Raw genomic sequence first — 27,660 nt, forward strand, 5'->3', positions numbered from 1 at the left:
TTTCTGCGCATCTGTGTTTATGACATCATATCTACTGCACTGTGTGTTGTACGATGACATAATTTTGCAGATACATTCAATGGTAAATGTGGATACTGTCTGAAAAATTTGTTGTAAATAGAGTTAGTAGTAAAGAAGTTATAAATTAAAATGCCATGCCTCATGCCGAAGTTTCACTGTATGAATAGCGAAAATGTTGTAAGGGGTAAACTTTATTTTTTCCATTCATTGTTTTGTGGGTGGTATCAGTGAGAGAATGTTTTGGAAAGGGTTGAAATTATGTGTTTGTTGGAAACTTAGGTGCTCCCATTCTCAAATGCTGGATGAATACAGTCTGGGTAATTTACGCACCTGTAGTTACGCTGCCTGAAGACTTATACTGTTTCTTACTTCAGTACTTGTCTTATTGTGTTAAACCTTTATTGCAAGATTATACCTCTTAATGTCCAGATTATGACAGCATTTTGAATTTTTAAATTCAGTCAATAATTATACAAAATACTGACAGTCAAATTCTTGTTACTCCTGGAAGCCATTAGATAAGTGACTGGCAGCTGCGGCTGCGCACCATTGTAGCCACATAGTAATATAGAGACATTTTAATTGTATCTGCACTTGGAAGTTCTAGACTAAATAATGTGCTGCATGTACAACATGTACAAAAGATCAGTATGGCAATATTTGCTGTTTCAATTTTGCTATCACTAAACAGCATATGAATGTATGTAGGTACTTGAAAATGACCTGAGGTCAAAATTATGCCAACCACATTGCATTGTGCTGGGTAATATACAGATAGGCATTTGTTGCTTTTTGTTATATTTACTGTTTGCATGTATTCAATTTTAGCCATAAGAACATCGCTCCTGATTGATTTCTTTTCATACATCATGTTATACGATCTTTACAAATATTGTTTTTATACTGTGTCATAATTGTATGTAAGTGTACAATACGTTTTTCTGTTTTTCCTTGTTTCATTCAGTCAAAATAATTGATGGTTTTCTAAAATGGTGAGCAAAAGATCCTGACTCTTTTTGGGGTAAAAATGTGAAATTCTTTAATCCAAAGAAGTTGCTGAGGTGTTATAGAGGAGAAGATAATGTGCCTTCCTATTTATCATTTCCTTCAAAGTGGAAATAGGCACCAATGGAAGAACGTAATACGTATGCCCAAATCAGTTCAGGGCCACCGTTATGATGCTGCTGCTGCTGCTACTACTACTACTACTACTACTACTACTACTACTACTACAGCTTCACACTGGAAATAACATGGTCCAGATACTATGTTTTCCCTGATATTCGATTCATCATACAATAAGGAACAGTGTACAAATGAAATTGTCAGACTAAATTACATATGTTCATTCATTGACAGTTGAAGTTTTGTGCTGCCCACTATGATGAAGCCTCTCATTTGTACAGACCTCACGTACAAGAGATTTAGTAATAACAGCTTGCTAGACCACAATGTTCCATTTATATAGTTCCCATCATGGTTTTGGTGAACACTTGAGTTCTCTGAGCCACATAGTGAAATCAGCAGTCTCTTTTGACACTGTTGTTCTTTTTAACAATTGCATTTAATGCATACCTACCTCTTATAAGTATATTTAAATTAGTTGATGATATTTTCCTATGCATTATTTATGCAGTCATCTCAATGGCTACTATTGCTTTTATGTGAGGAAGTTCAGTGAAGTAAACTGATCGTGTTTTGTAGGATGAGATTCTGCAGTTGAGGCAAGAGAACCGGGAGCTGAGGTACGGTGGTGGTGCGGCAGCAGCCAGTGCTGGCAGCTCTAGTTTTCTCAGCACGGAGGAACAAGCACAGAGGCTAGCGCAGGAACTCCGATCTGCTGCAGGTTCTGCTGAAGCATCACTTCGGTATGTTTAGGCCATTAATTATGGATATGCTGAATTAAATTTAGAAGTAAATAGAAACTTAATCATCTGTGAGTTACGTGTAAATTTATATTCCGCAAGCCAGCTTAAAAGTTTGTGGCAGGGGGGAATTTCAGGTCCCATTATAATTTTGCCCTTTTCCTTTGTCATTTGTGAATGACCAATCATCTCTACTACCTCTAATTCCGTAAAGAATCAAACTTCCATGTAAAAAACATCATAGGCCTATCTCCTTAACTATGTGTCACCCAATGATTGTTATATACGATTTCTGGAGCTAGGCAGACACGCGTATATGAAGCTCTCACTAAGTTAAGTGATTAATATTGAAATAAGGGCTAATTTAGTTAATATTACATTGTAGACTAGTGTATATACTTCTTCTGTAGGCTATCTATTGAAGGTTTCGCTTTTCTGACCATGTTTAGATCGAAAAGTAAGTACGAGGATAATCCCAAAAGTAAGGTCTCCTATTTTCTTAGAAGAACATAGACATGTTTATTTCTACAATGGTTTATATCTGTTTACAGCTTGAACATTTAGCAATTTTTCGACATAATCACCATTTCTGTTGATGCATTTTTGTAGACACTGTGGCTGTTTTTGTATACCTGTGTCATACCAGCTCGCCGCCATGCTGTTCAGAAAGTTATGAACCTCTTCTTTCACCTCGTCGTCGGAGCTGAATCGCTGGGACCACAAATAACACTGACAGGCACTGTGAGACTCTGAAAAAACTTAAACGGGCAATTCAGAACCAGAGAAGAGGAATGTTGAGCAAGGGCATACACATTCTCCATGACAACGCTCGCCAACACATCGCTCGGCAAACCGTTGCTCTCCTGCAACAGTTTCAGTGGAACATAATCATCCTCCCACCCTATAGTCCTGACTTGGCACCCATTGTCTATTACCTATTCCCTATGTTAAAAGAACATTTGGCCGCAAAGCGATTCAGCTCCGATGACGAGGTGAAAGAAGAGGTTCATAACTTTCTGAACAGCACTTGCAGCAAGTTGGTATGACATGAGCACACAAAAACTGCCACAGCGTCTACAAAAATGCATTGACAGAAATAGTGATTACGTCAAAAAATAGCTAAATGTTCAAGCTGTAAACTGATGTAAACCATTGTAGAAATACACGGTTTATGTATTTATAAAAAAAATAGGAGACTTTACTTTTGAGATTACCCTCATATTTCCTAAAAGGCCAGTAGTCGCTACTTTTGTTTACGTTTTTAGGCATAAATTTCGTGCGAGTGTAGATTTTCGTTTTTGACTAGAGTTATCGCTTCAAAGTCAAATTAATTCATGTTGGTCATAGAGAGTTTAGGTAGTTAAAACTTTTGTAAGTAAGTTTAAAACTTTGTTACGTTAGTGTTTATTTATGAATTAGTAGGCTACAGGTTACGAAAGTACTGTGGTCTTGTGCCAACTTATTCTCTGCTTTTGTGTTAAGTTTGTCTATCAAACCATGTGCGACAAATGTGGCGGTTGCCGTAAAAATTTGAAAGAGGGGGTGCTCCGTGTAGACTGTAAGTTATGGTTTCATTGGGGCGAATGTAGCGGCGAGGAAATGAGTCTAAAAAATGAGCCTCTTCCATGGCAGTGTAGGTTATGTAGAAAGGACAGACAACTCACTGAACAGGAAGCAAAAATTTGTGCCCTTAAGGCTGAATTAGTAAACATGAACTTGGAATTATTTAGGTTAGGGGAGGAAAAAGAGACTGGGAAGTGGGAGAAGGTAGCAAGCAAAGGGCAAAAAAGGGAAACACTTGAAAATACTCCAGAAATTCAATTTGTAAATCAGTTTAGCTTGCTATCTGAAGTGGTGGAAGCTCCTCATCCAGATGTAGTTGAAAGTAGGTTGAAGCAGAATATTAGCTTAAAGAAAAAAGACAGGTTGGGATCAAACCAGAATAGGAAAAGAAGAGTCCTGCTTATAGGCAGCAGTCATGAGAGGGGTGTGGGCCAGCAGCTTCCGGAGAAATTAGGTGCAGGGTATCAGGTCATAAGTTTTGTGAAACCAAGTGCTAGCCTTAGCCATGTGACAGAAAACTTAGGTCAGCTATTTAGGGACTTTGAGAAGGAAGATCAGGTAACTATAGTTGGAGGAGCAGGAAACAGCCTGGCTATGAATCCAAGATACAGTATTAGGAGTGACCTGGATAAAATAGGAGCAGAAACTGAGCACACAAATGTGGGGCTTGTGGAGGTCTTTCAGCACCATGATCAGCACTGGGTAAACACTGCTGTAAGGCATATTAACACTGAGCTAAACAGGGTGCTCCAGACACCGGCAGAATCTCACATAAGTGTTGTTCCAGTAACTGCTGTTTGTACGTGGGGATACACTACACATGGCCTGCACCTGAATAGGATGGGGAAAAAAATAAGTTAGCTTCTCTATTAACAAAACCTGTAAGGGGGTCCACAGTCACACACGGGGTGATCCCTGTGGTTAATGGGTCCAGGCAGACAGGTTTTTTAGGTTAAAGCCAAAGTTCAGATAGATGACAATCAAGATAAATAGAATAAAAGAAACTTCATGTACAGTAAATAGGGGAAAAGCTAAGGGCAGTATCACCTTTCTTCATCAAAATATCCGGGGAATAAAAAATAAAGTAGATGAGCTATTAGTGTGTTTAGATGACATCAAAAATAAGAATGAGATTGATATACTCTGTCTGAACACCATGTAACTGTGGGCATGGATAGTGTCAGTATAAGTGGGTGTAATTTAGCATCTTAAGCAAATTTTGTGTTGATCAGCACTTTGAGGTTTGTGCATGTGAACTCCAGCTAGATAATGTTGTATTGATATTAGCAACAGTGTACAGGTCCCAATTAGGAGACTGGGAGCTGTTCATAAAAAAAATGTGACTCCCTATTAAGCTGTCTGTCAGACAAAAAGAAGAAGTTATTACTCTGTGGTGATTTCATTGTAAACTTTTTAAGTAATTCTGATAGGAAAAGTGAACTAGAAGTGTTATTAACAATATATAACTTAGAATCAGTGATCAATTTCCCTACACATACAGCTCAAGACAGTTGCATGCTAATAGATAATGTATTTGTACAGAAAGAGGACGTAAAACAAATACATGCTTTCCCTGTGGAAAATGGATTGTCAGAGCATGATGCACAACTGATTAACTTTCAAAACCTAATAGGGTGTACAGTTCGGAAACCATTAAGTAAAAGTGAGAGATCGCTCAATCCGGTATCTATAGAGCACTTCAGAGAAAGCTTAAGAAATGTTAATTAGGGAGATGTATATAATGAGCCAAATGCTAATGATAAATCCAATATATTTCTTGATAAGCTTATATCCCTTTTTGAACATTGTTTACCAAAGAAAATTAGTTAATGTAACACCACACACTTTTCAAAGAAACCTTGGATTACTAGAGATATTAAAGTGTCTTCAGAAAGAGAAAGAAAAAGAAAACTATGAGACAGCAAGAACTAGTAAAGATCCAGAAGTAGTTTTACACTATAAAAATTATTGTAACATACTGAGAAAAGTTGTAAGGAAATCAAGAAATATGTATGTTAGAGAAGAAATTAACAACTCCAGCAATAAAATCAAATCGGTATGGAATGTTGTTAGAAGGGAGACAGGAAAAGTAACCAGTGGGGTAGGTAGTATTACTATTAAAGAGAATGTGACCATCCTAACCAACAGTACACAAGTAGCTAATGTATTTAACAACCATTTAAGTGCAGGAGAAAAAATTGGTGAGAACAGGTCAAAAGAAAAAGCCAGGCAGTACATGGAAGAGTCTGTTTTGAAAAAATTTAGTCAGTTTTACCTAACAACCTCTTGTGAAATAAGTAAAATCATTAAATCTTTGAAAAATAAATGTTGTGTTGGAGTAGATGACATCTCTAATAAGATATTAAAACAACGTGGAGCAATTACAGCTTATGTTCTGAGTCACATATGTAATGCATCACTAACTCAGGGTATTTTCCCAGACAGATTAAAATATGTCATTGTCAGGCCTCTCTACAAAAAGGGGGACACCACAGATGTCAATAATTGTCGGCCAGTATCCTTGCTTACAGCATTTTCAAAAATCTTCGAGAAGGTAACGTACTCGAGTGGTTAGCCATCTCAACAGTAACGGGATATGTAGTGCATCACAGTTTGGATTTTCTGTTCCACTGAGACAGCAATGTACAGTTTCATTGTCCACATAATAGAGTCTTTAAATAGTAAAATGTCACCAATAGAAATTTTCTGTGACTTGTCCGAAGCATTTGATTGTGTGAACAATGACATTATGTTACAGAAATTACAATTCTATGGTATAAATGGAATAGCATATGAGTGGTTTAAGTCATACCTACAGAACAGGAAGCAAAAAGCTTCCTTATATGGGTCAAGTGATTTAAATAAGTTTGCCACTTCATCTAACTGGGGTGAAATTACATTAAATGTTCCACAGAGTTCAATCGTGGGTCCCCTTCTGTTCTTGATATATATGAACGACCTCCCTTCTTATCTGAAACAGGAAGCTGAACTGACACTGTTTTCTGGTGATACAAGAATCATTATTAATCCAGTAAAAGAAACTCCAATTGAAAATGATACAAATAAGGTCTTTGGAAAAGTCATTAATTGATTTTCTGCAAATGGGCTTGCTCTAAACTTTGAAAAAACACAGAACATCCAATTTTCTGCTGCAAAAAGAACAAAAAATGGTTCAAATGGCTCGGAGCACTATGGGACTCAACTGCTGTGGTCATAAGTCCCCTAGAACTTAGAACTACTTAAACCTAACTAACCTAAGGACAGCACACAACACCCAGCCATCACGAGGCAGAGAAAATCCCTGACCCCGCCGGGAATCGAACCCGGGAACCCGGGGCAAAAAGTACAGTTCCTTCAATAAATATAACATCTACATCTACATCCATACTCCGCAAGCCACCTGACGGTGTGTGGCGGAGGGTACCCTTAGTACCTCTATTGGTTCTCCCTTCTATTCCAGTCTCCTATTGTTCATGGAAAGAAGGATTGTCTGTATGCTTCTGTGTGGGCTCTAATCTCTCTGATTTTATCCTCATGGTCTCTTCGCGAGATATACGTAGGAGGGAGCAATATACTGCTGGACTCTTCGGTGAAGTTATGTTCTCGAAACTTAAACAAAAGCCCGTACCGAGCTACTGAGCGTCTCTCCTGCAGAGTCTTCCACTGGAGTTTATCTATCATCTCCGTAACGCTTTCACGATTACTAAATGATCCTGTAACGAAGCGCGCTGCTCTCCGTTGGATCTTCTCTATCTCTTCTATCAACCCTATCTGGTACGGATCCCACACCGCTGAGCAGTATTCAAGCAGTGGGCGAACAAGCATATTGTAACCTACTTCCTTTGTTTTCGGATTGCATTTCCTTAGGATTCTTCCAATGAATCTGTCTGGCATCTGCTTTACCGACGATCAATTTTATATGATCATTCCATTTTAAATCACTCCTAATGCGTACTCCCAGATAATTTATGGAATTAACTGCTTCCAGTTGCTGACCTGCTATTTTGTAGCTAAATGATAAGGGATCTATCTTTCTATGTATTCGCAGCACATTACACTTGTCTACATTGAGATTCAATTGCCATTCCGTGCACCATACGTCAATTCGTTTACATTGAGATTCAATTGCCATTCCCTGCACCATACGTCAATTCGCTGCAGATCCTCCTGCATTTTAGTACAATTTTCCATTGTTACAACCTCTTGATGCACCACAGCATCAGCAAAAAGCCTCAGTGAACTTCCGATGTCATCCACTAGGTCATTTATGTACATTGTGAACAGCAACAGTCCCATGACACTCCCCTGTGGCACACCTGAAATCACTCTTACTTCGGAAGACTTCTCTCCATTGAGAATGACATGCTGCGTTCTGTTATCTAGGAACTCCTCAATCCAATCAACAATTGGTCTGATAGTCCATATTAGTCCATATGCTCTTACTTTGTTCATTAAACGACTGTGGGGAACTGTAACGAACGCCTTGCGGAAGTCAAGAAACACGGCATCTACCTGTGAACCCGTGTCTGTGGCCCTCTGAGTCTCGTGGACGAATAGCGCGAGCTGGGTTTCACACTACCGTCTTTTTCTAAACCCATGCTGATTCCTACAGAGTAGATTTCTAGTCTCCAGGAAAGTCATTATACTCAAACATAATACGTGTTCCAAAATTCTACAACTGATCGACGTTAGAGATATAGGTCTATAGTTCTGCACATCTGTTCGACGTCCCTTCTTGAAAACGGGGATGACCTGTGCCCTTTTCCAATTCTTTGGAACACTACGCTCTTCTAGAGACCTACGGTACACGCTGCCAGAAGGGGGGCAAGTTCCTCCGTGTACTCTGTGTAAAATCAAACTGGTATCCCATCAGGTCCAGCGGCCTTTCCTCTTTTGAGCGATTTTAATTGTTTCTCTATCCATCTGTCATCTATTTCGATATCTACCATTTTGTCATCTGTGCGACAATCTAGAGAAGGAACTACAGTGCAGTCTTCCTCTGTGAAACAGCTTTGGAAAAAGACATTCAGTATTTCGGCCTTTAGTCTGTCATCCTCTGTTTCAGTACCATTTTGGTCACAGAGTGTCTGGACATTTTGTTTTGATCCACCTACCGCTTTGACATAAGACCAGAATTTCTTAGGATTTTCTGCCAAGTCAGTACATAGAACTTTACTTTCGAATTCATTGAACACCTCTCGCATAGCCCTCCTCACACTACATTTCGCTTTGCGTAATTTTTGTTTGTCTGCAAGGCTTTGGCTATGTTTATGTTTGCTGTGAAGTTCCCTTTGCTTCCGCTGCAGTTTTCTAACTCGGTTGTTGTACCACGGTGGCTCTTTTCCATCTCTTACGATCTTGCTTGGCACATACTCATCTAATGCATATTGTACGATGGTTTTGAACTTTGTCCACTGATCCTCAACACTATCTTTACTTGAGACAAAACTTTTGTGTTGAGCCGTCAGGTACTCTGTAATCTGCTTTTTGTCACTTTTGCTAAACAGAAAAATCTTCCTACCTTTTTTAATATTTCTATTTACGGCTGAAATCATCGATGCTGTAACCGCTTTATGGTCGCTGATTCCCTGTTCTGCATTAACTGTTTCAAATAGTTCAGGTCTGTTTGTCACCAGAAGGTCTAATATGTTATCGCCACGAGTCGGTTCTCTGTTTAACTGCTCAAGGTAGTTTTCAGATAAAGCACTTAAAAAAATTTCACTGGATTCTTTGTCCCTGCCACCCGTTATGAACGTTTGAGTCTTCCAGTTTATATCCGGCAAATTAAAATCTCCACCCAGAACTATAACATGGTGGGGAAATCTACTCGAAATATTTTCCAAATTATCCTTCAGGTGCTCAGCCACAACAGCTGCTGAGCCAGGGGGCCTATAAAGACATCCAATTACCATGTCTGAGCCTGCTTTAACCGTGACCTTCACCCAAATCATTTCACATTTCGGATCTCCGTCAATTTCCTTCTATACTATTGCACTTCTTATCGCTATAAACACGCCTCCCCCTTCACTATCCAGCCTGTCCCTGTGGTATACATTCCAATATGAGTTTAGGATTTCATTACTGTTTATGTCTGGTTTCAGCCAACTTTCTGTCCCTAGTACTATATGGGCGTTGTGACCGTTTTATTAATGAGAGCAGTTCTGGGACCTTTCTATAGACGCTCCTGCAGTTTACTATTAGCACATTAATATTGTTATTCCCTGTTGCATTTTGCCTACTCCTACCTTGCTGCGTCTCAGGAGGCGTCTTGTCGGGCCTAGGGAGGGAATTCTCTAACCTAAAAAACCCCCATGTGCACTCCACACGTACTCCGCTACCTTTGTAGCCGCTTCCGGCGTGTAGTGCATGCCTGACCTATTCAGGGGGACCGTACACATCTCCACCCGATAGCGGAGGTCGAGAAATTTGCACCCCAGATCTCCGCATAATCATCTGAGCCTCTGGTTTAAGCCTTCCACTCGGCTCCAAACCAGAGGACTGTGATCTGTTCTGGGAACGATACTACAAATAGTTAGCTCTGATTCCACCCCGCGAGCGAGGCTTTCCGCCTTCACCAATTCCGCCATCCGCCTGTACGAATTGAGGATGACCTCTGAACCCAGACGGCAGGAGTCATTGGTGCCGACATGAGCAACAATTTGCAGTCGGGTGCACCCAGTGCTCTCTATCGCCGCCGGTAGGGCCTCCTCCATATCTCGGAGGAGACCCCCCCAACAAGCAGACAGAGTGAACACTGGCCTCCTTCCCCGACCTTTTCGCTATAATAACCCCTCCCCCCGTGTGCCTGCTCGGACCTTGCTGAAGGAGTAGCCACATGTCCACTCACAGGCAGAGCGGGCGATGCCACACGGCCAGCCTCCACATTTACCCTCCGCCTCGTGCGCCGCGAACGCCACTGAACCCGCCACTCCCCTTGGGGAGAGGGTGGCCCAACCGTGTCCGGTACCCGTGAAGATGTCTCGACAGCAGGGACAGTGGGTGAAGCATGTAACACCTGGGGTGTACCTTGCGACGCACCAGACTCCCCACTGCCGCTACACTCCGAGGCAGCAGCCTGAAGACGGCTGACCGCGGCCATCAACACGTTCAGCTGTTCGCGAACAGTGGCCAGCTCCTCCTGCGTCCGTACACAGCAGTCACACATCCTATCCATCCTAAGAAATCAATTTACTGAAGAGAGTTAATCAACTTTCAACTAGACTGCTAATTCACTAAAGGCGGCAACCTATTGACTAAACTGTGATTGCTAGCCACTTCTTGTAGAAAACAAAGAAAATAGCACTACCTGTCTCTGGACTGTATTGAAAACAAACACTAGCACTACTGGCACTATGGCTGACTAAAGGGACTCTCTCTGACTGTATTCAAAACAAACACGAAATCTATGGAACACTATTAATAACAATCGACAAATAAAGCTTCCTAAAAGCAAAAACACACGGAAGAAGAAGTGACAAGTAAGAAAAATACAGTTAATACTTAAATTAAGGTAGCTCGCTGCACAGCAGACGTGAAGCAGGCGGCGGTTAGGACGACACATCAACAGAAGTCAGTAGACAGGGTAGAACATACTAAGCTTTTGGGTGTACATGTAGATGAGAATCTTAATTGGAAATTTCATATTTTGGATCTTCTAAAGTGACTAGGTTCAGCAACTTTTGCATTCAGAATAATTGCCAATTTTGAGGATATAGAAATTAGTAAGCTAACATACTTTGCATGCTTTCACTCTCTGATGCCATACAGAATAATATTTGGGGGTAATTCAACATTTAGACAAAAAGTATTCACTGCTCAAAATAAAGTGGTCAAAATAATATGTAGGGTTCACAGTCGCCCATCTTGTAGGCATCTTTTTAAAAGATTGGGAATTCTTACAACGGCCTCACAGTACATTTACTCACTAATGAAATTTGTTCTCAACAAAATGGACCAGTTTAAAAACAACAGTGACATTCCTGATTATAATAACAGAAAAAAGAGAGACTTACACTATCCTTTACTCAACCTATCTTTGGCACAGAAATGGGTAAAATATGCTGCTATAAAAATTTTCGACAAATTACCAGATGAAACCAAATGTCTGACAGACAGCAGTAATAACTTCAAAAATAAATTGAAATCATATCTCCTTGACAACTCCTTCTTTACCATAAATGAATTCTTTAGTAGGAATAAATAAATGTGTAAATATAGTATATGCATTTTGTGCCATTTAAGAGTATGGAGTAAATAATAGAAATATTAATCTTTAACTCTGTATTGATAAGAAATCTTGTTTCATATGTGCACTTGACACATTCCACATCATAACGGCTACCATTCCATGTGATTGACCAATGGAACACACAACCAACTAACTAACTATGGTGATTCAGTGGTATATTTGGATACTGTCTTCAAAATGTGCTGCAGACAGTTACTAGTAAAGAAGTAATAAATTGAAACATCATGCATTATATGAAGTTTAACTGTATGAATAGCAAAAATGTAGTGAGCGATAAACTTTCTTCCTGGGGAGTGTTATTGAGAATGTTTTGAAAAGGTTTGAAATTGTGTTTAAAGTTTCTTAGAAGTTGCTAAGCACCCTCATCCTCAAATACTGGATGATTAGTGTCTGGGTGATTTTGTGCACAATGAGGTACACTACCTCATGACAGTTTCTAACTTACACACACACACACGACTGCAGTCTCAGGCACTGAAACCACAGGGAGGGGGAGGGATAATATAGTGGGGGTGGCGGACAGTGAAGTGCTGCAGGTTAAACAGATGACAGGAGAGAGCTGGGAAGGGGGGGGGGGGGTACTGGAAAAGGAGAGAAATAAAGACTGAGTGTGGTGGTGGAATGACAGCTGTGTAGTGCTGGAATGGGAACAGGGAAGTGGCTGGATGGGTGAGGACAGTGACTTACAAAGTTTGAGGACAGGAGGGTTACGGGAAAGGAGGATGAATTGCAGGGGAAGTTCCCACCTGCGCAATTTAGAAAAGCTGGTGTTGGTGGGAAGAATCCATATGGCACAGGTTGTGAAGCAGTCATTGAAATTAAGCATATGTTTGGCAGCGTTTTCAGCAACAGGGTGGTCCACTTGTTTCTTGGCCACAGTTTGTTGGTGGTTAGTGGCCATTCTTGCAGACAGACAGCTTGGTGGTTGTCATGCCTACATAGAATGCAGCACAGTGGTTGCAGTTTAGCTTGTAGACCACATGAATGGTTTCACAGTTAGCCCTGTCTTTGATGGGATAGGTGATGTAGGTGGTGGTGGGAGGATGTATGGGACATGTCTTGCATCTAGGTCTATTACAGGGGTATGAGCCATGAGCAGCGATTGGGAGCAGGGGTTGTGTAAGGATGGACAAGTATATTGTGTAGGTTAAGTGGCCCTGTCTGTGACTAAGCTTCTCCACTATATGGTGAGCAGCAACTTTCCTTCTCTAACATTGTTACATTTCAGCCTGGATTTTCCATTGTTTAACTTTAATACTTGATGTATTGTGTTAAAGGTTTAATGTAAGCTTTTACGTCTTAGTGGGTAAATTATTGAAGCACTTTAAAATATTAAATTTGGTCAATAATTATATGAAATATTGCAAATCAAATTCTTATTGCCCCTGGAAGCCATTAGGTAGGCAACCTGCAACTGGGACCATGGACTGTTTTAGGTGTAAAGTAATGTAGATATGCAGGAGGAACTACTATTGGTGAGCCTCATTTTAAATTGTAATTTACAGTCATGGTCATTTCACAAGGTATGTGGGAGGAAGTACATGCCTCATCATTTTTCTTTCATGTCATATTTTGTCTTGTGCAGCAGATTTGTGGTAAAAACAAAATTATTGAGCTTGGTAACAATTACTTAGGAGCATAATAGATGCCACTTTGTTTGGGGTAAATTGTTATAGGCGGAGTTAAATAAGTCAGTCATGGGGTGTATAAAAAAGTAAAGCTGTCAGTGTCGTGATGATTGGTTTGAACACAGAAGTACTTTACTAGACATGGTCCTATTGGACTTGGTATGCCATTGCCTTCCATTGGCTTTTGAGGTGATTGACCCAGTCAGTTATACAACTCGATGCTTTTCCACGTGGGGAAACATTTATAGATGTGAAAGAAGTTATAAGTAAGACATGAAAATCCTAGGACTTACTGGGGATTGAACCCAAACAAAACCTTTGGAACTGTAGTCTGGCACTGTGCCACAGAGATCATGATAAACACTGCCTGATGAAAAAGGTGAAGCACCCAGAAGGGGAGGAGAAAATGAAATAAAAGTTCATATGTTGAGAGGGTACGTGGTATTTCTTCAGATATTACAAAATCCAGTCAAATTAACAAAGAACTTGGCTGTCTGAGCCCATTTATCAGTATGACATTGCGCTCCCTCTGTATTTCATCATCAAGAATATACTGCACTTCTACTGACAAATCTTTGTTTTTCCATTCAGTTTGTCTATGGATGCCCACACTTCCTTGAATCCTGACACTCATTTCTCATTTGGCTTCCCATTCACTGCTCATTATTCTGTAATGGCCAGCAACTTGATAAATTGCTTTTTGCCGCATTAAATATTGCTTATGTCTAACATTGGAAACTCCAGGTTGGAATAAAAACAATATAAGGAGCAGGATAGATTGCTATTCATTGTAAAGATGACCCTTTGAGTTGCAGACAGGCACAATGAAAAGACTGATACACCTGCAGCTATCGACCAAAACCTTCCTCAGCAAACAGAACATGTACACATTCACACAAGGAAGCACACCTCATGCACACTTGGCTGCCACCTCCGGCAGCTCGACCACAATGCAGCTGTCATGGGAATAGCAATCTGGAGTGGGATGGGAAAGGGGGAGGGATAGCAGAGTACGGGTGGAGGCAGAGAAGAGCACACTGCTTGTCAGGGCATGCAGGTACTAGACTGCCAGGTGCAGCATCAGGAGGTGTATATGGAGGGGGATTGCAATTCAGTTTTACAAAGAGTACTCTACATCATTGGCCCCTTACTTAGTTTGCATTTATCACGAATCTCTCGACCAGGGCAGAGTGCCAAGTGACTGGAGAAAAGCACAGGTGACTCCAGTGTTTAAGAAGGATAAAAGAACAGACCCACAAAATTACAGACCAGTATCCTTAACATCAGTTTGCTGCAGAATTTTAGAGCATATTCTGAGTTTGAATATAATAAATTTTGTATAGAGTGAAAAGCTCATATTCACAAATCAGCATGGCTTTAGAATTCATCACTCATGCTTGCTGTTTTCTCACATGATATATTGCAAACTATGGATGAAGGGAAACAGGCAGAGTCCATATTTCTAGATTTCCTAAAAGCAGTCAACACGGTACCTCAATGCTGACTGTTAACGAAGGCACGTGCATACGTAATAGTTTCCGAGGTATGTGAGTAGCTCAAAGACTTCTTAAGTAATAGAACCCAGTATGTTGTCCTCGACAACAAGGGGTTGTCAGAGACAGGGAAGTGTGATAGGACCGTTGCTATTTTCTACATACATAAATGATCTGACAGACAAGTTGGGCAGTGATCTTTGATTGTTCACTGATGGTGCTGTGGTGTACAGGAACATGTTAAAGATAAGTATCTTTAGGTTGATACAAGATGACTTAGTCAAAATTTCTAGTTGGTGTGATGAATGGCAGCTGGCTCTTGAGATAGAAAAATGTGAGTTAATGTGGCTGAGTAGGGATAACAAACCTATAATGTTCAGGTACAGCATTAGTAGTGTCCTGCTTGACAAGGTCATGTCATTTAAATATCTGGGCATAACGTTATGAAGCAATATGAAATGGAAAGAGCATGTGAGGATTGTAGTAGCGAAGGCGAATGATAGACTTTTGTTTATTGAGAGAATTTTAGGAAAGTGTGGTTTATCTATAAAGGAAATCACATATAGGATTCTAGTGCGACCTATTCTTGAGAACTGGTCAAGTGTTTGGGATCTGCACCAGGTCCTATTGAAAGAAGACATTGAAGCAACTCAAAGGCGAGCTGCTAGATTTGTTACCGGTAGGTTCAATCAGCATGTAAGTGTTACGAATATGCTATGGGAGCTTAAGTGGGAATCCCTTTAGGGAAGAAGAAGACATTAACTTTGAAGAACACTACTGAGAAAGTTTAGAAAACTGGCATTTGAAACCGACTGAAAAACAATCGTACTACCGCCAACATAAATTTCATGTAGGAACCACAAAGATAAAAGAAATTAGGGCCCATATGGAGGCATACAGACAGTCTTTTTTCCCTAGGCATACAGACAGTCTTTTTTTCCCTCACAGTACCTGCGAGTGGAACAGGGAAGAAACGACGAGTTGTGGTGAAGGGTATCCTCTTCCATACATCCTGTGGTGGCTTGCAAAGTATGTATGTAGATGCAGATGTATAACAGGGTGCAAGAAAGGAGGAGAGTGGAAAAGGAGAGGAGAGTTAAAAGAGGAGAGAGGAAAAGGATAGGAGCGGAAAAAGAGGGGAACAGGAAAGGGGAAAGGACAGACAGGTACATTTGCTGAGGGTGGCACACAAAAAGTCTGGGGGAAGGTAAGAGGAGAGCAGGTGATAGTACGAGGGGGCAGAAACTGTTGGGTGGAGGGTGTGGTGTCAGTAGTTTATCGGAGGTTGAGGCTCTGATAATTTCGGGAGTGGGAAATGTATTGTAATGATACTCCAATCTGCGCATTTCAGAAAAACTGGTGGTGGAGGGGAGGATCCAGATGTCATTGGTCATGAAGCAGCCATTAAAATCGAGCAAGTTGTGCCACGGGGTGGTCTACTGGGCTTTTGGCCACAGTTTGGCGGTGGCCGTTCATCCTGGTGGACATTTGGTTGGTATTCATACCAATATATAAAGCTGTGCAATGGTTGCAGCAGAGCTGGTACATAACGTGACTGCTTTCACAGGTGGCCCGGCTTTTCATGGGGTAGAACAAGCTTGTGACAGGACTGGAATAGGAAGTGCTGGGTATGTGGGTTCAGCAGGTTGTGCACCTGGGTCTTCCACAGGGATATGACTCCTGTGGCAAGGGATTACAATTGGGAATGGCATAGGGATGGACTAGGATGTTGTGGAGGTTGGGTGAGCAATGTTACGCCACTTTAGGAGGGGTGGGAAAGATCTTGGGTTGGATGTCCCTATTTCAGCACATGATGAGAGATAATCAAAGCCCTGATGGAGGATGTAGTGACAAAGGGGGCACTGTTTTGTAGTTGGCTCTTAGGTGTGATGGGAGGATTGGAGGTATGTAGGGAAATGGCATGAGAATTCTGTTTGTGGATGAGGGCCAAGGGGTAGTGCCTGCTGTGAAGGCCTTGGTGAGACCTTCAGTATACTGGGAAAGGGAGTTTTTTGTCATTGCAGATAAGCCATGCCTGGATAGCAAGACTGTATGGGATGGATGGCAGCTGTCAAAATGTAGGTACTGTTGGTGAGTGTAATGTGACAGAGGTGTGGATGCAGCCATCGAAGAGGGTGCAGCCAGGTGGCAAGCTGGGTTGAGGAGGACCAGGTGAAATTAATGAGAGGTGTTGAGATTGTGAAGGAATGATGGTAGGGTGTCTCGGCCTAGAGTCCAGATCATCAATGCACCTGAACCAGCATTGCCCATGCCTGTGCTGTGGCTTTATTTGTATACACTCCCCTCGAAGAAGTAGTTTTATGTTAGGATAAAATTAGTTAGGTGCATGAGGTAGTGGTTTTGGAATCCAAAGGACATTAGGAGTAGTAGTATTCAATTACGGTAAGACCATGGGAATGAGGGATGTTGGTGTATAGGGAAGTGGCACCAACAATGACCAGTAGGTAAAGGGGGTGCAGATGGTGGATAGTCTGTGAAGGCAGTGGTTGGTATCTTTGATGTGCGAGGCTAAATTAGGGGCAGTTGGTTGGAGGTGTTGGTCAATGAGGGTCAAAATCCTTTCCGTGGGGGCTTAAGGTGAGGCCTTTGGATAGGACTGAAACTTATTTGGGACTGAGGAATTTGGTGGAAAGGTTAACAACAATATTCCAGGATTGTTTGGGCTCTGGATTTGGAGTGTTGGTAGGGAGTTCTAGGTGATGTGGCAAGTTGAAAATATATATTAGTCAGTATCTGGGTGTTACGAGGGGTTTATGAGGAGGAGCACTGTGGGTCAGACAGGGATTGGACAGTGGTGCCCCATGGTGGTAGTAGGATGTCAGCAGGTTGGATAATGTGTGGAGATGGTATCTGAAATGATTTTCCAGTTGTTGGAGAGCAAAGCAGTTTCAGAAATGTGAAGTATGTAGTAGGGATTGCACAGTAGCAGTATCTTGTGGAGTGAGCTGAGATGATTCTGGGTAGCCTGTGTCATGGAAATGGGTTTTGCAGTACCAGATTTGTGACAGATAGGGTTTGCCGAAATCTGAAAATCTGGAGGTCATTGTGGGGGTGGTATCCAGAGAAAGGAATTTTTATGCTTAAGCCATAGGGAGGGATTCCATGGTTTATGCAGCATTTTAAAGGAACAGGATGTGGGACTGGTTTTAGCCAAGGAAAGGGATACTGTTCTGAACTGGTGCAGAAAGATAGAGCAGGGTCCATTGTGCCAGGGATGGATAATGGGAAATGATGTAGGAAATGGGTAAATGAGGGAGTTGGGTGGTTGGGAGGAGCTACATAACAGAAGATATGGCACAGCCACGGGCACCAGCATGGCATCCTCGTATGCCAACCTGTTTATGGGCCATCTAGAGGAAACCTTCGTAGGCTTCTAAAACTCCAAACTCTTGGTCTGGTTCAGGTTCATTGATGATCTCTTCCTGATCTGGACTCAAGGCCATACAGCCTATCCTCATTCCTGCACAACCTTAACACCTTCTCTCCCATCCACTTTACTAGTCTTCTTCAACCGAGTGTGCCATCTTCCTAGATGTTGATCTCCTCTTTTATGATGGCTGCATTCACACCTCTGTCCACATTAAACCCACCAACAGTACCTACACTGTGACAGCTGCCATCCCTTCCACATGAAAAAGTACCTCCCATACAGCCTTGCTACCTGGGGACGTCATGTCTGCAATGACAAAAACTCCGTTTCCCGATATACTGAAGGCCTCACCGAGGCCCTCACAGACAGGCACTACTACCCCTCAGACCTAGTCCACAAACAGATTTCCCTTGCTGTTTCCACACACACACACACACACACACACACACACACACACACACACACACACACACACACAATTCTCCCACAACCCCAAAGAGGCCAGCTACAAAACAATGCCATTTTTGTCACTCAGTACCAGCCTGGACTGGAACAACTGAACCATGTCACTTGTCAGGGCTTTGATTATCTCTCATCATGCCCAGAAATGAGGAACATCATACCCAGGATCCTTCCCAACCCTCCTAAAATGGTGTTACATCATTCACCCAATCTCCACATCAATCTTAGTTCATCCCTATGCTGTTCCCAGCCCCAATCCCCTGCCACAGGAATCATATTCCTGTAGAAGAACCAGGTGCAGGACCTGCCGATTCCACACACAGAGCACTTCCTATTCCAATTGTGTCACAGGCTTATCTTATCCCATTAAAGGCCAGGCCACCTGTGAAAGCAACCACATTGTGTACCAGCTCTGCTGCAAGCACTGCACAGCTCTTTGTGTTGGTATGACTACCAACCAGCTGTCCTCCAGTCCGGAATCCCTGAAGCATTACACCAACAACCTGACAACAGCTTTCGCATCCCGCAACTACCCTCCCGACCTGGTACAGAAGCAAATAACCAGAGCCACTTCCTCATCCTCTCAAACCCAGAACCTCCCACAGAAGAACCACAAAAGTGCCCCACTTGTGACAGGATACTTTCCGGGACTGGATCAGATTCTGAATGTGGCTCTCCAGCAGGGATACGACTTCTCAAATCCTGCCCTGAAATGAGATCCATCCTTCATGAAATCCTCCCCACTCCACCAAGAGTGTCTTTCCGCCGTCCACCTAACCTTCGTAACCTCTTAGTTCATCCCTATGAAATCCCCAAACTACCTTCCCTACCCTCTGGCTCCTACCCTTGTAACCGCCCCCGGTGTAAAACCTGTCCCATGCACCCTCCCACCATCACCTACTCCAGTCCTGTAACCCGGAAGGTGTACACGATCAAAGGCAGAGCCACGTGTGAAAGCACCCATGTGATCTACCAACTGACCTGCCTACACTGTGACGCATTCTATGTGGGAATGACCAGCAACAAACTGTCCATTCGCATGAATGGACACAGGCAGACAGTGTTTGTTGGTAATGAGGATCACCCTGTGGCTAAACATGCCCTGGTGCACGGCCAGCACATCTTGGCAGTGTTGCACCGTCCGGGTTATCTGGATACTTCCCACTAACACCCACCTATCCGAACTCCGGAGATGGGAACTTGCTCTTCAATATATCCTCTCTTCCCGTTATCCACCAGGCCTCAATCTCCGCTAATTTCAAGTTGCCGCCACTCATACCTCACCTGTCATTCAACAACATCTTTGCCTCTGCACTTCTGCCTCGACTGACATCTCTGCCCAAACTCTTTGTCTTTAAATATGTCTGCTTGTGTCTGTATATGTGTGGATGGATATGTGTGTGTGTGCGCGAGTGTATACCCGTCCTTTTTTCCCCCTAAGGTAAGTCTTTCCGCTCCCGGGATTGGAATGACTCCTTACCCTCTCCCTTAAAACCCACATCGTTTCGTCTTTCCCTCTCCTTCCCTCTTTCCTGATGAGGCAACAGTTTGTTGCGAAAGCTTGAATTTTGTGTGTATGTTTGTGTTTGTTTGTGTGTCTGTCGACCTGCCAGCACTTTCATTTGGTAAGTCACATCATCTTTGTTTTTATATATATATATATATATATATATATATATATATATATATATATATATATAGAGGGAAACATTCCACGTGAGAAAAATATATCTAAAAACAAAGATGATGTGACTTACCAAACGAAAGCGCTGGCACTTCGATAGACACACACACACACACACATATATATGGCAGTCTCTAGTCCCAAGCACACCCTGCCAGACTGTGCTCTTCTCTCACCCCTCACCTGTATCCTTCTATTCCTCTCCCTTCCCCTCCTAACTCCAGATTGGTATTCACATGACAGTTGCATGCTGTTCGGTGCTGCCAGTGGTGGCTGCTGAGTGTGCATGAGGTGCGCTTGCTTAAGTGGAGGTGTGTATTTTTTCTTAGGTCCATTGTGGATATGGGACAAGATCCAGTCAGATATTTTCCAAAGAAAAATCAGCTGTATTTTTCCAGCAGTTGTTATTTTATTTACACGACCAGGTTTGGCATCTCATAAACGCCATCTTTGGGCCCCTATGCACTCCATATATAGAAGATAAGATACTTCGAAGTTTGCATGGAGTTGTTGTCAAGCCTTTAGAAGTACACACTGCACAAAAAATTCACGGAATTCAGGTATCGATGGCTCCGGTTATGCGTGCATCTATGTATCTGATCCTCTATATATGAAGTGCATAGAAGCCTGAAGAAGGCATTAATGAGATGCTAAAATTGGTTGTGTAATTAAATTAAAAACCTTTGAAAATATACAGCTGTTTGGTGATTTTTCTTTGGTAAATAAGTGACTAGCTTCTTGTTGTATCCTTGTGCTATTTGAGCCTGTGACAAGTCTCTAATGTTATGATTGTTTCTTTATGACTGGAACTGAGGTTATGGTAATTAAGTAATTAGTAAAATATTAGACTTTAGTCCAAACCCATATAATGAGAGAGCAATCACATGCAAAAGATGTGAGAAGCAAGTTCCCATCCCCGGCATAAGTATACAACAATCTTCACTGTTAAAAGTTAACATACTTGGGCACTAAAAAATCAGAGTAAATGGCCTTCATCTTAAATTAAAAGCGGTGCTTTACATGCTCCGATCCATCTATCTCTCCCCTCCTACAAAGCATCCTCTCCCAACAGCCATCATAATGCCTAATTGTCTTGGACTCTCTAGGTGCCCATGGTGGAAGATAATACACCATGGCAAGTGACTATGTAAATTGGAGACTGTTTAGTATAACTTTTAATGTCTAATGGCCTCACTACTGATAAAAAAATTAAACCCTAATCTTCTTTCCCTAATTTCTTGTTAGTTTTTGTGTGTTGCCATATGTCGTTAATGCTCATGACAAAGAGTAACTGTTATTCTTGTAAATTTCTAGGCAGCTATTGACTGGTGTAAACAATCTTCGAATGATTGCGTCTACGGTTGAGAATATGCACAGAATTCATGACCGTACTGGTGATTTCCTGGATATTGATGATGAATCTGGACCAGCATTGTAATTGTCTGAACCAGAAGAGTCTCAACATCATTTATCTCTGATTGTGCTGAATGGTAAGACAAGAATTAATTTTTATGTTAATACTTTAATTGTACACTCCTGGAAATGGAAAAAAGAACACATTGACACCGGTGTGTCAGACCCACCATACTTGCTCCGGACACTGCGAGAGGGCTGTACAAGCAACGATCACACGCACGGCACAGCGGACACACCAGGAACCGCGGTGTTGGCCGTCGAATGGAGCTAGCTGCGCAGCATTTGTGCACCGCCGCCGTCAGTGTCAGCCAGTTTGCCGTGGCATACGGAGCTCCATCGCAGTCTTTAACACTGGTAGCATGCCGCGACAGCGTGGACGTGAACCGTATGTGCAGTTGACGGACTTTGAGCGAGGGCGTATAGTGGGCATGCGGGAGGCCGGGTGGACGTACCGCCGAATTGCTCAACACGTGGGGCGTGAGGTCTCCACAGTACATCGATGTTGTCGCCAGTGGTCGGCGGAAGGTGCACGTGCCCGTCGACCTGGGACCGGACCGCAGCGACGCACGGATGCACGCCAAGACCGTAGGATCCTACGCAGTGCCGTAGGGGACCGCACCGCCACTTCCCAGCAAATTAGGGACACTGTTGCTCCTGGGGTATCGGCGAGGACCATTCGCAACCGTCTCCATGAAGCTGGGCTACGGTCCCGCACACCGTTAGGCCGTCTTCCGCTCACGCCCCAACATCGTGCAGCCCGCCTCCAGTGGTGTCGCGACAGGCGTGAATGGAGGGACGAATGGAGACGTGTCGTCTTCAGCGATGAGAGTCGCTTCTGCCTTGGTGCCAATGATGGTCGTATGCGTGTTTGGCGCCGTGCAGGTGAGCGCCACAATCAGGACTGCATACGACCGAGGCACACAGGGCCAACAACCGGCATCATGGTGTGGGGAGCGATCTCCTACACTGGCCGTACACCACTGGTGATCGTCGAGGGGACACTGAATAGTGCACGGTACATCCAAACCGTCATCGAACCCATCGTTCTACCATTCCTAGACTGGCAAGGGAACTTGCTGTTCCAACAGGACAATGCACGTCCGCATGTATCCCGTGCCACCCAACGTGCTCTAGAAGGTGTAAGTCAACTACCCTGGCCAGCAAGATCTCCGGATCTGTCCCCCATTGAGCATGTTTGGGACTGGATGAAGCGTCGTCTCACGCGGTCTGCACGTCCGGCACGAACGCTGGTCCAACTGAGGCGCCAGGTGGAAATGGCATGGCAAGCCGTTCCACAGGACTACATCCAGCATCTCTACGATCGTCTCCATGGGAGAATAGCAGCCTGCATTGCTGCGAAAGGTGGATATACACTGTACTAGTGCCGACATTGTGCATACTCTGTTGCCTGTGGTTCTGTCAGTGTGATCATGTGATGTATCTGACCCCAGGAATGTGTCAATAAAGTATCCCCTTCCTGGGGCAATGAATTCACGGTGTTCTTATTTCAATTTCCAGGAGTGTATGTTTTGACAGGATTTGAAAGCAAGAAGTGTGTTTGTGTATTTATTTATATTGGAATAGAAAAAGTGTTAGTTATTTATGGTAGTATTCTAACGATTGTATCTTTCAGAAGCTTTTAGCTTTATTTTATTTTTAGTTCTGTCTGACAATAATACTGTGGATATTATAGCTCTTTTCTGATTTACATGCTTACAAGGACACAAACAGTAGCTATTTTATGCATTGTAATTTAAATTGATTATTTTGACATTTGTGTAAATAATCTTTCAATCCTAGCTTTTATAAATCTCTTAACAGAGCTGGTAATGATAAATGGTGTGTAGTTAAGTGCCAAAAATCCATAAAAGTGTGAAGACATTAAATACATGTTTCATAAGGGGATTGTAAACATTATCCCCATGTATGAGGTACGTTTGAAAAGTCCTTGCAAAGTCCGAGAGATGGCACCACCGGCACGTATCGAGGTCATCCTTAGTTAGTAGCATCTTTGGAAAGAACGCACACCAAGTTTCAGCCATATTGGTCTATTTCTTTGTGTTTGCCATTCGTGTGAATCAAGGAAGTCGAGTGATTGTCAAAAAATGGATAAAAAAGAATTTCGTGTGGTGATTAAACATTATTTTATGAAAGGCAAAATGCCTCAGGAGACTAAAGAGAAGCTTGATAAACATTACGGTGACTCTGCACCTTCAATTAGAACAGTTTATAAGTGATTACAAAATTTTTGGAGTGGCCATATGTGCACAAGTGATGCTGAATGTTGTGGACGCCCTGAGGAGGTTACAACTCCAGAAATCATTGATAAAATCCATGATATGGTGGTGGATGACAGAAGAGTTAAGGTGTGTGAGATTGCTAGTGCTGTGGGGATCTCGAATGAATGGATACATAATATTTTGCATAAACAGTTGGACATGAGAAAGCTATCCGCAAGACGGGTTCCATGATTGCACATGCTTGACCAAAACCAGATTTGTGTGAAGTGCTGCAAGGATGGTTTGCAGCTGTTCAGGAAGAATCGGCAGGACTCTAAGCATCGTTTCGTCACTGTGGATGAAAAATGGATACATTACTATACTCCTGAGACCAAACAACAATCTAAACAATGGGTTACCAAGGGAGAATCTGCACCAAAAAAGGCGAAGACCATTCCTTCGGCCGGAAAGTTTATGGTGACTGTCTTTTGGGATTTGCAAGGGATAATCCTCATCGACTATCTGGAAAAGGGTAAAATTATTACAGGTGCATATTATTCATCATTATTGGACCATTTGAAAACCAAGGTGCAAGAAAAATGCCTGCGATTGGACCGCAAAAAAGTCCTTTTCAATCATGACAATGCACCAGCACACACCTCAGCAGTTGTGGTTGCAAAATGAATGGAAATAGGATTCCAACTCATTTCACATCCCCCCTATTCTCCAAACTTGACTCCCTCGGATTACTATTTGTTCCCCAATTTGAAGAAATGGCTGGCCGGACAAAGATTTTATTTAACCAAGGAGGTGATTGTAGCAACTAATAGCTATTTTGCAGACTTGGACAATTCCTATTATTCAGAAGGGATAAACAAATTAGAACTGCTCTGTACGAAGTGTACAAATCTAAAAGGAGACCATGTTGAAAAATAAAAAAGGTTTACCCCAAACATATAAGTAGTTTTTATTTTTGCTCGGACTTTTCAAATGCCCCTTGTAGTACAAATAGTTTGTGAACATAGTTTTACAACAATAACAAAATCTCCAAATCCACTGTATATTCACATTTTTTACGCTATGAACCGTTATCAGCTGAAGATATAGCAAGTTTGAAGACAAATTTCTTTTAATTTAAGATATAGCATCTTACGAACTATAACAATAGGAAAGGTGTGTCTAATCGTGAAGCAGTCGATGTCGCTTTCTGATAATTCGTTTCAGATCAGAAAGCAGGTAGGTTAGAAAATTTAAAAAGGGGAATGGATAGGTTAAAGTTAGATATAGTGGGAATTAGTGAAGTTCGGTAGCAGGAGGAACAAGACTTTTGGTCAGGTGATTACAGGGTTATAAATACAAAATCAAATAGGGGTAATGCAGGAGTAGGTTTAATAATGAATAAAAAAACAGAAGTGCGGGTTAGCTACTACAAACAGCATAGTGAACGCATTATTGTGGCCAAGATAGACACAAAACCCATGCCTACTACAGTAGTACAAGTTTATATGCCAACTAGCTCTGCAGATGATTAAGAAATTGATGAAATGTATGACGAGATAAAAGAAATTATTCAGGTAGTGAAGGGAGACGAAAATTTAATAGTCATGGGTGACTGGAATTCGTCAGTAGGAAAAGGGAGAGAAGGAAACATAGTAGGTGAGTATGGATTGGGGGGAAGAAATGAAAGAGGAAGCCGCCTTGTAGAATTTTGCACAGAGCATAACTTAAATCATAGCTAACACTTGGTTCAAGAATCGTAAAAGGAGGTTGTATATCTGGAAGAATCCTGGAGATACTAAAAGGTATCAGATAGATTATATAATGGTAAGACAGAGATTTAGGAACCAGGTTTTAAATTGTAAGACATTTCCAGGGGCAGATGTGGATTCTGACCACAATCTATTGGTTATGAACTGCAGATTGAAACTGAAGAAACTGCAAAAAGGTGGGAATTTAAGGAGATGGGACCTGGATAAACTGAAAGAACCAGAGGTTGTAGAGAGTTTCAGGGAGAGCATAAGGGAACAATTGACAGGAATGGGGGAAAGAAATACAGTAGAAGAAGAATGGGTAGCTCTGAGGGATGAAGTAGTGAAAGCAGCAGAGGATCAAGTAGGTAAAAAGACGAGGGCTAATAGAAATCCTTGGGTAACAGAAGAAATATTGAATTTAATTGATGAAAGGAGAAAATATAAAAATGCAGTAAATGAAGCAGGCAAAAAGGAATACAAACGTCTCAAAAATGAGATCGACAGGAAGTGCAAAATGGCTAAGCAGAGATGGCTAGAGGACAAATGTAAGGATGTAGAGGCTTGTCTCACTAGGGGTAAGATAGATACTGCCTACAGGAAAATTAAAGAGACCTTTGGAGAAAAGAGAACCACTTGCATGAATATCAAGAGCTCAGATGGAAACCCAGTTCTAAGCAAAGAAGGGAAAGAAAGGTGGAAGGAGTATATAGAGGGTCTATACAGGCGCGATATTCTTGAGGACAATATTATGGAAATGGAAGAGGATGTAGATGAAATGGGAGATAAGATACTGCGTGAAGAGTTTGACAGAGCACTGAAAGACCTGAGTCGAAACAAGGCCCCGGGAGTAGACAACATTCCATTAGAACTACTGATGGCCTTGGGAGAGCCAGTCATGACAAAACTCTACCATCTGGTGAGCAAGATGTGTGAGACAGGCGAAATACCCACAGACTTCAAGAAGAATATAATAATTCCAATCCCAAAGAAAGCAGGTGTTGACAGATGTGAAAATTACCGAACTATCAGTTTAATAAGTCACAGCTGCAAAATACTAACGCGAATTCTTTACAGACGAATGGAAAAACTGGTAGAAGCGGACCTCGGGGAAGATCAGTTTGGATTCCGTAGAAATGTTGGAACACGTGAGGCAATACTAACCTTACGACTTATCTTAGAAGAAAGATTAAGAAAAGGCAAACGTATGTTTCTAGCATTTGTAGACTTAGAGAAAGCTTTTGACAACGTTAACTGGAATACTCTCTTTCAAATTCTGAAGGTGGCAGGGGTAAAATACAGGGAGCGAAAGGCTATTTACAATTTGTACAGAAACCAGATGGCAGTTATAAGAGTCGAGGGGCACGAAATGGAAGCAGTGGTTGGGAAGGGAGTGAGACAGGGATGTAGCCTGTCCCCGATGTTATTCAATCTGTATATTGAGCAAGCAGTAAAGGAAACAAAAGAAAAATTCGGAGTAGGTATTAAAGTCCATGGAGAAGAAATAAAAACGTTGAGGTTCGCCGATGACATTGTAATTCTGTCAGAGACAGCAAAGGACTTTGAAGAGCAGTTGAACGGAATGGACAGTGTGTTGAAAGGAGGATGTAAGATGAACATCAACAAAAGCAAAACGAGGATAATGGAATGTAATCGAATTAAGTCGGGTGATGCTAAGGGAATTAGATTAGGAAATGAGACACTTAAAGTAGTAAAGGAGTTTTGCTATTTAGGGAGTAAAATAACTGATGATGGTCGAAGTAGAGAGGATATAAAATGTAGACTGGCAATGGCAAGGAAATCGTTTCTGAAGAAGAGAAATTTGTTAACATCGAGTATAGATTTAAGTGTCAGGAAGTCGTTTCTGAAAGTATTTGTATGGAGTGTAGCCATGTATGGAAGTGAAACATGGACGATAAATA

The 27,660-nt window shown here is 42.0% G+C and overlaps 1 protein-coding gene across 2 annotated transcripts in view; it reads left to right on the plus strand.

Annotated features, from left to right (window-relative positions):
• LOC126253321 (uncharacterized) overlaps positions 1-27,660 on the plus strand; it is a 94,069-nt gene that overhangs the window by 35,121 nt on the left and 31,288 nt on the right. For both annotated transcript variants that reach the window (XM_049954576.1, XM_049954577.1), the window contains exons 6-7: positions 1,726-1,889; positions 21,670-21,845. In XM_049954576.1, the coding sequence (XP_049810533.1) occupies positions 1,726-1,889; positions 21,670-21,793 (288 nt within the window). In that variant the 3' untranslated portion in view covers positions 21,794-21,845. The remainder of the gene's footprint in view (positions 1-1,725; positions 1,890-21,669; positions 21,846-27,660) is intronic.

The sequence above is a fragment of the Schistocerca nitens genome, chromosome 4, assembly GCF_023898315.1.
Source record: "Schistocerca nitens isolate TAMUIC-IGC-003100 chromosome 4, iqSchNite1.1, whole genome shotgun sequence".
Classification (NCBI taxonomy): domain Eukaryota; kingdom Metazoa; phylum Arthropoda; class Insecta; order Orthoptera; family Acrididae; genus Schistocerca; species Schistocerca nitens.